Source organism: Oncorhynchus mykiss, chromosome 27, assembly GCF_057628025.1.
Source record: "Oncorhynchus mykiss isolate SJ-2025 chromosome 27, ASM5762802v1, whole genome shotgun sequence".
Taxonomy (NCBI): Eukaryota; Metazoa; Chordata; class Actinopteri; order Salmoniformes; family Salmonidae; genus Oncorhynchus; species Oncorhynchus mykiss.
In genome coordinates, this window is record NC_143048.1 from 52,344,276 (window position 1) to 52,356,525 (window position 12,250).

The 12,250-nt window shown below is 42.5% G+C and overlaps 1 protein-coding gene across 2 annotated transcripts in view; it reads left to right on the forward strand.

Moving 5' to 3' along the window:
- The window catches only part of LOC110507254 (nectin-1-like), a 453,892-nt gene that overhangs the window by 317,425 nt on the left and 124,217 nt on the right, over positions 1 to 12,250 (forward strand). For both annotated transcript variants that reach the window (XM_090224052.1, XM_090224053.1), the window contains exon 6: positions 11,063 to 11,210. In XM_090224052.1, the coding sequence (XP_090080178.1) occupies positions 11,063 to 11,210 (148 nt within the window). The remainder of the gene's footprint in view (positions 1 to 11,062; positions 11,211 to 12,250) is intronic.

The window sequence follows — 12,250 nt, forward strand, 5'->3', positions numbered from 1 at the left end:
CCAAGATAGGCAGCACAAAGTCATTGCACATTTACAGACAGACAACATGAAAAACTACAGGTAATCTAGTAAAAAACCATAGAATTCACAAGAGTATAACAAAATCATAAAATAGATATTTAAAAACATTGACAGGTCAGGGAATCAGCCTCAAAATCATTCATCAGTGATTTAAAAACATAATTCAGGAACTCCAAAGTTCTTCCAGTTTAAAAGTATTTTGTAAGGTGTTCCAAGCCGATGGCGCAGAGGACATAAAAGCCGTTTTACCAAATTCAGTTCTGACATTTGGAACAGTTAGCAGGATAAATCCTGTGAACGAAGAGTGTACCCACCACATTTCTGAACAATAAAAATGCCCAAATAAAATGGTAGTAAACCCAAAAATGGCTTTGTAAATAAAAGTATAGGCCAGCCAACCCTGGTATACAAAGTGCAGCGGTGCTTAAGGGTTTTGCAGTTTAAAATACATCTCAATGCTCCATGGTAAAGGGTGTCAATTGATCTCAAACACTGAGTGGAAGCATTCAAATATAAAATATCCCCATAGTCTAGTAACGGCATAAATGTAGCTGATACTAGCCTCCTTCTGGCTTCAAAAGAACACAGGCCGTATTCCTAAAATAAAAATCCCAACTTCAGCTTAAATTTTTTTGTAAATGGTTGAATATGCAATAAAAAAAAGGCCGTCATCAATTGAAATTCCAAAATATTTATATGAGGTAACAGTCTCAATCTCATTGCCCTGACAGGTAGTAATAGGTGAAAGGTTCAGAGGTCTGTTTCTTGCTTAAAAAACAACATTAGTTTAGTTTTGTCAGTATTAAGGATGAGCTTCAATTGACACAAGGTATGTTGAACAGTATAAAAAGCAGTTTACTAGTTCTGTAAAGCTTTTGTGAGAGACGAGGCACAACAGTAAATAACAGTATCATCAGCATAAAAGTGAAGATGTGCTTTTTGCACATTTTTGTCTAAATGATTTATATAAATAGTGAATAAGAAAGTACAGAGCCTGGGGGCACACCATTACAGACAATTTAACAGACATTTAACAGACATGAGCCCATCAATTTGAGTTCTATCAGACAGATGGTTAGCAAACCATGCAACTGCATGCTCCGAAAGACCTACGCATGGCAATCTCTGCCTCAGTGTTACGCTCGTCGTTTAAATGAGGAGACCAAGGTGCAGCATTGTAGGCGAACATCTTACTTTTATTAAAAAGAAACCCCGAAAAACAAGAAAATACAAAACTGCAGGCTACACAGCAATTATACAAAAACAAGATCCCACATTCTAAGGTGGGAAAAGGTTGCCTAAGTATGGTCCCCAATCAGAGATCACGATAGACAGCTGCCTCTGATTGGAAACCATACCAGGCCAACATAGAAAATACAACATAGATTGCCCACCCTAATCACACACTGACCTTACCAAATAGAGAATAAAAAGGCTCTCTAAGGTCAGGGAATGACACTCAGTATAGCACGATCAACTGTATCAAAGCCTTAGAGAGATCAATAAAAAGTGAGACACAGTGCTGTTTTTTGTCACGGGATTCAGTGATATCCTTTAAAACCTTCATGGCTGCTGTAATTGTGCTAAGCTTCTTCCTGAAGCCCGATTGGTACATTGATAAATTAGAGTTAGTAAATAAAAACTCTTTTAGCTGTTCACTAATAAAGGTTTCAAGTATATTTCGACAGGTGTGACAGCTTTGAGATTGGCCTATAATTATTTGAAAGAGTTGGATCTCCCCCTTTTAAAAGTGGTAGGATAAATGCTGATTTCCAGATCTTTGGAATTTCATTACATTCCAGGGTTAGATTGAACAGAGATGTAAGTGGTTCAGCTATGAAATCAGCTGCCAGATTTAAAAAGCAGGGATCCAAAAGATCAGGACCTGCAGGCTTTCTCTGATCTAAGGATTTCAGGGCTTTATGTACCACCTGCACTGAGAATGACAAAAAGCTAAAAGTTTGACCAGCTCTCACTGGTTCATTTTGCCTTCCTGAGAAGAAAAGAACACTTGTTTCATAACTGCCTTAAAATAAGCCAATCAGCATCAGAACATTATTTCCTTGCTTTAGCCCAGGCTAGAATACGGTCATGAATAATACAAGACAGCTCAGAAGAAAACCATGGATTATCCCTCCCTTTAACCCTGAACCTGCGGAATGGGGCATGTTTGTTTACTATTTGGGAAAAACCACCATGAAAGAATTTCCCAGCAGTTTCCACATCAGGAATCAAATCAATCTGCTCCAGTCAAAATAAAACAAATCGTGAAAGAAAGCCTGCTCAATTAAAACTATTCAAATTTCTCTTACAAATAAAATGTGGGTTTGTCTTAGGAACCTTAGTATTTCTAACAGCAACAACAGCACAATGGTCACTTAAATCATTACAAAAAACACCAACCGCAAAATATTTATGTGGACCATTTGCCAATATCAAATCAATCAGGGTAGATTTTTTCTGCACATTTGAGATTTGGGCGAGTGGGTGAGTTAATCAACTGGGAAAGATTCATAGAATTAAAAACATTTTAAAATTATCAGACACCGGCTTTATCCAACAACTTAAGATGTTGACCAATCAAGATCATTTCACTGTAAAGAAGTTTAGACATAAGGTTCAACAGAGAAGAAAATGCATCACAGAGAGCAGAGGGGGGTCTATAACAGCCAATCACAGTTATAGAGAGACCATTTGAAGCTTGAAGATTCAAAGCAAGATATTCCAACTGTTTCCAAATAGTTTCAGACTTTACCACACTTACAGGGAATTTAGTCTTTACATATATAGCCACACCCACACCTTTCTTAACTCAATCAGTGCAATACACATTGTAACCATTTATACAAATATCATATTTATATATTATCAAGAACAGACTTGCTGAGCCAGGTTTCAGAAAGCACAATCAGTAGATTTAGCCCAAATCCTAACCCTATCAATTTTTGACAACAGGCTGCATATGTTTAAATGAAAAATACCAAAACCAGATCTAGATTTACGATCAGGGGTTTGGAGACATTGCATATCAGGGCCTGTGTTAGGTTTGCACATTACCTGATGTCAACAAAAGAAGAATAACTTGGTACCTCTGTTTAATAACCTTGCACGGCTTCTCTTTTTTAAGAGACCTACTGCAAGCGAATTCCCAGACAATACAAAACAGTCATTTAAAACCATTAGACTTTGATAGTGACATAAGTTCGTGCTGTTCACATCATGCCACAAATACATCGGCACTTGGACAAGTGGACCGAGTGAAAAATTCAGAGTTCCTGCAGAAAAAATGTCTAATGGACAGGAGAGCACATTGTCAGATGTACTCACCCAGCAACAATGAGTTCAGTAAAGTCAGTGCATAAAGAATTATCACGAAAATTGTCATTTTCTCTAAGAGATGTAAGAAATAGAGGCCAAGGAAAGGTAAAAGGAGAGAGGAACTGTGTGTATATATGAGTCTGTATGTGAGTGTGTGTGTATAGACAGGGTGTGTGTGACATCATTCTGTTGTGAATTTCTTACCCCATGCCAGTGTTTGCTGAACCATGCTAGGCCCCAGCATGGAAGATGGCATTGAATGAGTAAGCAGCATGGGTAATATAACAGTGTGTGTTGGCAGGGTTAGAGTAGCTGGCCTTGAGGCCCTGGTGAATACAACCTGTTTCCATTTAAGCCCTGCGTTGCTGCAGCCTGCCTGTGACATTTTGCTTATCTGGGGAGTGGGCATAGTCTTACCCATCTCTCTCTCGCTCTCTCGCCTTCTCGCCCTCTCCCTTTCTCTCTCTCTCAATTCAATTAAATTAAATTTGCTTTATTGGAATGACGTAACAATGTACACATTGCCAAAGCTTATTTTGGATATTTACAATATAAAATAGATAAAAATGAGAATTAAAATTGTCAACGGGACAACAATAACCAAGGGTCAAAATAACCATACATTCAACAATAACAATAAGCATACAGTAGAGTACATGTGCAGGTTGATTGGTCTGTCAGACATTGGCAGGCAGCAATGTAGTGCGCTGCCAACCCACAGCTCTCTGCGTCCTCCCCCAACAGGACGGGTAGCCTGTCCTCATCAGCGAGGTCTTTGAAACCTTGAATAAGGGTTTCAAATATGGGAAAATGACACTCTCTAATTGTTTTATATTTTTGACATGTTGTCAGGAAATGCAGATCCTTCTCAGGTTCTGTTGTTGTGCAGTGGTTGCACAGCCTTTCCTCTACAGGGAGCCAGGTTTTCCTGTGTCTACCATTCTCAATGGCAAGGCTGTGCTCACTGAGCCTGTACTTTGTCAAGGTTTTTCTAAGGTTTTGATCAGTAACCATGGTCAAATATTTAGCCACGGTGTACTGTCGATTTAGAGCCAGATAGCACTGCATTTTGCTTTGTGTTTGTGCTTCTGTTTCCCAATAAGCAATGTAGTTTTGTTTTGACTGTGTTGTAATTTAGTTTATTCTGATTGATTGGATGTTCTGGTCCTGATGCTTCAGTGTGTTAGTAGAATAGGTTTGTGAACTCAGCCCCAGGACCAGCTGGATGAGGGGACTCTGGGGTGTAGGGTTTCAATGGGGTGTTTGTTCACTTTGATGAAATCTTGTTTTGCAAGTGGACCCCACAACTCGCTGCCATGAAGTGCAATAGGTTCAATGACATATTCAATTAGTTTTAGCCAAATTTTAATAGGTATTTCAATTTCAATTAGCTTTTTAATGGCGTAGAATGCCCTGCGTGCTTTCTCTCTCAGTTCAATCACTGCCTCATTAAGGTGTCCAGTTGAGCTTATTTTAAACCTAAGTAATTGTAGTGTGTACAGTACTCTATATATTTTGTACCAATTGAGAACTTTGGTCTAATTCCCTGAGATCTGGATCTTCTGTGGAAAATCATTATTTTAGTATTTTTGGGGTTTACTGCCAGGGCCCAGGTCTGGCAGTACTGTTCAAGCAGGTTCAGGCTCTGCTGTAGGCCATGTGCTGTGGGTGACAGCAGGCATAGGTCATCTGCGAAGAGTAGGCATTTAAATTCTGAATTGTGGAGACTAACACCAGGGGCTGAGGATTTTCTAGAATAGTGGCCAATTCGTTTTAGTGTAAATATTGAAGAGTGCAGGGCTCAGATTGCAACCCTGGCGAAGTCCCCGCCCCTGGTTAAAGAATCATGTTATTTTCTTACCAATTTTAATGCTGCACGTATTGCCAGTATACATTGATTTAATTATGTCATATGTTTTACCCGCTACACCACTTTCAAAAACGTTTTAGAACAGTCCTGTACGCCAGATAGAATCAAATGCTTTTTGGAAGTCGATGAAGCAAGCGTGTATGTTGGTATTATTTTGGTGGACATGTTTATCTATCAGGGTGTGTAGGGTGTAAATATGATCAGTTGTGCGATGTTTTGGTATAAATCCAATTTGGCTTTTACTCAAGACATCGTACGTATTAAGGAAGTTTAGAACTCTTACATTTATAATACCACAGAAAACCTTCCCCAGGTTACTGTTCACACAAATGCCTCTGTAATTGTTAGGGTCAAATTTGTCTCTGTTCTTAAAGATTGGGGTTATGAGTCCTTGATTCCAGATGTCAGGGAAATAACCTACACTCAGGATCAAATTAAACAGTTTTAAGTAGCCATATTTTGAGATGTGAGGCATCACGATCTCTTTCAGTAATGGCAGGAATGGAGGAGGTCTTCATTCTAGTGAGATTACTAAGGCGGACACCGCTATGTTTAGTTTTGCCCAACCTAGGTCGAGGCACAGACACAGTCTCAATGGGGATAGCTGAGCTGACTACACTGACTGTGCTAGTGGCAGACTCCACTAAGCTGGCAGGCTGGCTAACAGCCTGCTGCCTGGCCTGCACCCTATTTCATTGTGGAGCTAGGGGAGTTAGAGCCCTGTCTATGTTCGTAGATAAGATGAGAGCACCCCTCCAGCTAGGATGGAGTCCGTCACTCCTCAACAAGCCAGGCTTGGTCCTATTTGTGGGTGAGTCCCAGAAAGAGGGCCAATTATCTACACATTTTATCTTTAGGGTGGGGCAGAAAACAGTTTTCAACCAGCGATTGAGTTGTGAGCCTCTGCTGTAGAGCTCATCACTCCCCCTAACTAGAAGGGGTCCAGAGACAATTACTCAATGCCGACACATCTTTCTAGCTGATTTACACGCAGACGCTATGTTGCGCTTGGTGACCTCTGACTGTTTCATCCTAACATTGTTGGTGCTGACGTGGATAACAATATCTCTATACTCTCTACACTCGCCAGTTATAGCTTTAGCCAGCACCATCTTCAGATTATGACTGGGGGAGGGGGGCTGAGGACCATGGTTATTGACTGGGGGGTTGAGGAGAGTGGTTATTGACTGGGGTCATGACTGGGGGGGAGGGTCGAGGACTGTGTTTATTGACTGTGACCATGACTGGGGGAGTTGAGGACTGTCGTTATTGATTGGGGGGGTTGAGGACGGTGGTTATTGACTTGGGATTGAGGACCATGGTTATTGAGTGTAACCATGACCGGGGGGGGGGGGGGGGGCTGCGGGATTGGCTAGTGGGATAGGTGGGAGTGGCTTGTGGGATAGCTTGGGTTGACTAGTGGGATAGATGGGATTGGCTAGTGTGATAGCTGGGATTGAAAATCTCGTACAACACTGTGTACTACTCCCTTCACAGAACAGCGCAAACTGTCTCTAACCAGAATAGAAAGAGGAGTGGGAGGCCCCGGTGCACAACTGAGCAAGAGGAAAAGTACATTACAGTGTCTAGTTTGAGAAACAGACTCATTACAAGTCCTCAAGTCCTGGCAGCAAACTTAATAGTACCCGCAAAACACCAGTCTAAATGTCAACGGTGAAGAGGCGACTATGGGATGCTGGCCTTCTAGGCAGAGTTCCTCTGTCCAGTGTCTGTGCTCTTTTGCCCATCTCAATCTTTTATTTTTATTGGCCAGTCTGAGATATGGCTTTTTCTTTGCAACTCTTCACCACAAGGGGGCGGCTCGTCAGAAAGTCCAGGACCCAGTTGCACACGGCAGGGTTGAGACCCAGGGCCTCCAGCTTGATGATGAGCTTGGAGGGTACTACAGTGTTGAATACTGAGCTGTAGTCAATGAACAGCATTCTTACGTAGGTATTCCCCTTGTCCAGATGGGATAGGGCAGTGTGATGGTGATTGCATAGTCTGTGGACCTGTATTCAAACTGAAGTGGGTCTAGGGTGGCCAGTAAGGTGGAGGTGATATGATCCTTGACTCGTCTCTCAATGCACTTCATGATGACAGAAGTGAGTGCTACAGAGCGGTAGTCATTTAGTTCAGTTATCTTTGCATTGGGTACAGGAACAATGGTGGCCATCTTGAAGCATGTGGGGACAGCAGACTGGGATAGGGAGCGATTGAATATGTCTGTAAACACACCAGCCAGCTGGTCTGCACATGCTCTGAGGATGTGGCTAGGGATGCCATCTGGGCCAGCAGCCTTGTGAGGGTTAAGACATTTAAATGTTTTTTTTACCTTTATTTAACTAGGCAAGTCAGTGGGTTAATTGCATTGTTCAGGGGCAGAATGACAGATTTTTACCTTGTCAGCTCGGGGATTCGATCGTGCAACCTTTCGTTTGCTAGTCCAACGCTCTAACCACTAGGCTACCTGTTTTACTCACATTGGCCATGGAGAAGGAAAGGGGGGCGCAGTCCTTGTTAGCGGGCCATGACAGTGGCACTGTATTAACCAAGAACCCGATGGTCACTCTGATAGAGCTCCAGAGTTCCTCTGTGGAGATGGGAGAACCTTCCATAAGTACAACCATCTCTGCAGCACTCCACCAATCATGCCTTTATGGTAAAGTAGCCAGACAGAAGCCACTCCTCAGTAAAAGGCACATGACAGCTCACTTGGAGTTTGCCAAAAGGCACCTTAACTTCTTCGATATAGGGGGCGCTCTTTTAATTTTTGGATGAAAAACGTTCCCGTTTTAAACAAGATATTTTGTCACGAAAAGATGCTCGACTATGCATATAATTGACAGCTTTGGAAAGAAAACACTCTGACATTTCCAAAACTGCAAAGATATTGTCTGTGAGTGCCACAGAACTGATGTTACAGGCGAAACCCAGATAAAAATCCAATCAGGAAATGACTCGTTATATAGCTGTGGAGGAGCTAGGAGTCAGCTTACGTTTTCCACGTTTTCCCCAAGGTGTCTGCAGCATTTGTCATGTTTCTGTCGATATTATGGAGCTAATTTGGAAAAAAGTTTGGCGTTGTGTTGACTGCATTTTCGTTTATTTTTCTTAGCCAAACGTGATGAACAAAACGGAGCTATTTCTCTTACACAAATAATCCTTTTGGAAAAAATTAACATTTGCAATCTAACTGAGAGTCTCGTCATTGAAAACATCCGAAGTTCTTCAAAGGTAAATTATTTTATTTGAATGCTTTTCTTGTTTTTGTGAAAATGTTGCCTGCTGAATGCTAGGCTTAATGCTATGCTAGGCTATCAATACTCTTACACAAATGCTTGTGTAGCTTTGGTTAAAGCATATTTTGAAAATCTGAGATGACAGTGTTGTTAACAAAAGGCTAAGCTTGTGTTTCAATATATTTATTTCATTTCATTTGCGATTTTCATGAATAGGAAACGTTGCGTTATGGTAATGAGCTTGAGGCTATGATTACGCTCCCGGATACGGGATTGCTCGACGCTAGAGGTTAAGGATCTCAGATCATGAGAAACAAAATTCTCTGGTCTGATGAAACCAAGATTGAACTCTTTGGCCTGAATGCCAAGCGTCACGTCTGGAGGAACCTGGCACCATCCCTACGGTGAAGCATGGTGGTGGCAGAATCATGCTGTGGGGATTTTCAGCGGCAGGTACTGGGAGTCTAGTCAAAGGAAAAGATGAACGGAGCAAAGCACAGAGACATCCTTGATGAAAACTTGCTCCAGAATGCTCAGGACCTCAGACTGGGCGAAGGTTCACCTTTCAACAGGACAACGACCCTAAGCACACAGCCAAGACAACGCAGGAGTGGCTTTGGAAGTCTCTGAATGTCCTTGAGTGGCCCAGCCAGAGCTCGGACTTGAACCAAAATCTATTATCTCTGGAGAGACCTGAAAATAGCTGTGCAGCAACGCTCCCCATCCAACTGACAGAGTTTCAGAGGATCTGCAGAGAAGAATAGGAGAAACTCCCCAAATACATGTGTTACAAGCTTGTAGCGTCATACCCGAGAAGACACAAGGCTGTAGTTGCTGCCAAAGGTGCTTCAATAAAGTACTGAGTAAAGGGTCTGAATACTGATGTAAATGTGATATATATTTTTATTTTTATTAATTTTTTATCAAAATTTAAAAAAATCTGTTTTTGCTTTGTCATTATGGGGTACTGTATGTAGATTGCTGAGGATTTTTATTTACTTAATCCTTTTTAGAATAATGTGGAAAAAGTCAAGGGGCCTGAATTCTTTCCGAAGGCACTGTATCTTTCCGAAGGCACCCAAATCATTCTCCGTGGACAACTACTGACACACTTTACCATCTTGTCTCTCTCTGTAGGGCTCAATCTGGAGACCACTGTGTGTTGTGTGTACTTAACAACAAGAGCCCATCAAGTCTCTGTGTATCTCTGTGTCCATAATCCTGAGACGGTGATTGCGTCCCAAATGGTACCCTAATCCCTGTTTAGTGCATGACTGTTGAGTACGGCACTATATGCAGCCCATAGGGCTCTGGTCAAAAGTCTTGTACTAAACAGGGAACAGCTAGGCACAGTGTTGGAGGGGGGAAGTATAGGCCTCAACACATTATGTGAAGAGTTTGGAGTCTTCACTACACTTATGTAATTAAGTATATCTACTTAGAAACAGAAGAGAGAAGATGTATAGACAGCCCATTATCAGCCTGAAAACGTCATCCTGGTACGTTTTTGAAAAAAAGGTGTTGATGTTTTTCTCAATACATTGGGTTCAATGGGAAACGGTGAGAGTTACAGGGTTGACGATTATGTCAATACATTGCAGTCAATGGGAAAAGACTGTCACAGTGTTGATGCCTAAGTGGGTTTGACAATCTCTTTCTAAAATTATCTGCCGTAATTGTTGCTACCCCTATTACTAGCTTGTTCAACATCTCTTTCGTATCGTCTGAGATCCCTAAAGATTGGAAAGCTCCCGCTGTCATCCCCCTCTTCAAAAGGGGAGACACTCTAGACCCAAACTGCTACAGACCTATATCTATCCTACCCTGTCTTTCTAAGGTCTTCAAAAGCCAAGTTAACAAACAGATCACCGACCATTTCAAATCCCACCGTACCTTCTCCGCTATGCAATCTGGTTTCCGAGCTGGTCATGGGTACCCCTCAGCCATGCTCAAGGTCCTAAACGATATCATAACCGCAATCGATAAATTACAATACTGTGTGTGTGTGTGTACATGCGTGCGTGTGTGCTCATAGTTTTGTGTGTGATGAATGGTTTACGCGTTTAAAAAATCTTGAGTTGCAAGGAACAATATTTGCAGACTAGCTTTTCAGTTAGACGCATAGTTGTCTACAGAGTGGGTGGATGATGGAGTAGTAGAAATCCAGATAGACTGTAACTAACACTATGGTGTCTCTCTCTCTCTTACTACAGGACAGCTTACCTTTAGCATGGGGAGAGACTTAACTTATAACTGCGGTCTTGAAAGTTGGTATTCAAATCACAAATTCTTTCTGATGAGAAATCGTTTCTCTAGTTCTCTCTCTCTGCCCCCCTCCCTCTCTCTCGCTCCCTCTCTCTCTCTCTGCCCCCCTCTCTCTCTCTCGCTCCCTCTCTCTCTCGCTGCCCCCCTCTCTCTCTCTCTCGCTCCCTCTCTCTCTCTCGCTCCCTCTCTCTCTCGCTGCCCCCTCTCTTTCTCTCTCTGCCCCCTCTTTCTTCCCCCTCTCTCTCTCCTCCCTCTTCTTTCGATCAGCCTTTATGCCACAGGTGATGTTCTGAACTGTAACTGCTCTCTCGTTCCAACTATCATCCCTCTCTCCTCTCCTCCACAGAGAAGCCGATGGCCCGAGGCCCTCCCGGAGGAGTCTTGGGGGTGCTGGGTGGGGTCGTAGCCGCTGGGCTCCTCATCGCCATGGCCGTCACTGTCTTCATGGTCTGCCGGCGGCAGCAGAAGCCACGCACCAACACTGACAATGACCTGTGAGTTCCCAAGGGCGGGTGGGGCAAGTGGTTGGGGCAAGTGGTTGGGGCAAGTGGGTGGGGCAAGTGGGTGGGGCAAGTGAGTGTGGTAAAATACATATATATATTTGTTTGTTTAATATAAGTAATTTGAAATTATTTATACTTTTACTTTTGATGCTTAAGTATATCTTTGCAATCACCATTTTATTTTGATACTTAAAAGCATATACGTTTAGACTGTTACACAGGTGGTATTTTACTGGGTGACTTTCACCTTTACTTGAGTCATTTTCTATTAAGGTATCTTTACTATTACTCAAGTAAGAGGCATATATCTGGGGAAGGGTATAAAACAATTTCTAGAGTATTGAACTTTTCCAAGAGAACAGTGATCTCCATCATTGGGAAATGGAAAAAATATGGAACTACCCAGACTCTGCCAAACTGAGCAACCAGGCAAGAGGACCTTGGTCAGGGAGGTGACCAAGAATCCAATGGCCACTCTGTTAGAACTACAGAGTTCCTTGGATGATATGGGAGAACCTGCCAGAAAGACAACAGACTCTTCAGCACCACCAATCTGGGCTGTATGGGAGAGTGGCCAGACAGAAGCCACACCTGAGAAAATTGCACATGACAGCACACCTGGAGTTTGCAAAAAGGCACGTGAAAGACTCTGACAGCATAAGACAAAATATTATGTGGTCTGATGAGACAGAAATTTAACTATTTGGCCTCCATGGGCACAGCCCATCACCCGTCTAACATCATCCCTACTGTGAAGCATGATGGTGGCAGCATCATGCTTTGGGGATGATTTTCAGCGGCAGGGACTGGGAGACTGGTAAGGATAGAGGGAACAGTGAATGGAGCCAAATACAGGCAAATCCTTGATCAGATTTACATTCCAACAGGACAATGACCCCAAGCATACCATAAAAGCAAAGCTGGAATGGCTTCAGAACAAGAACGTGAAAGTCCTTGAGTTGCCCAGTCAAAGCCCAGACTTGAATCCCACTGAAAATCTGTGGAAAGACTTGAAGATTGCTGTTCACCGC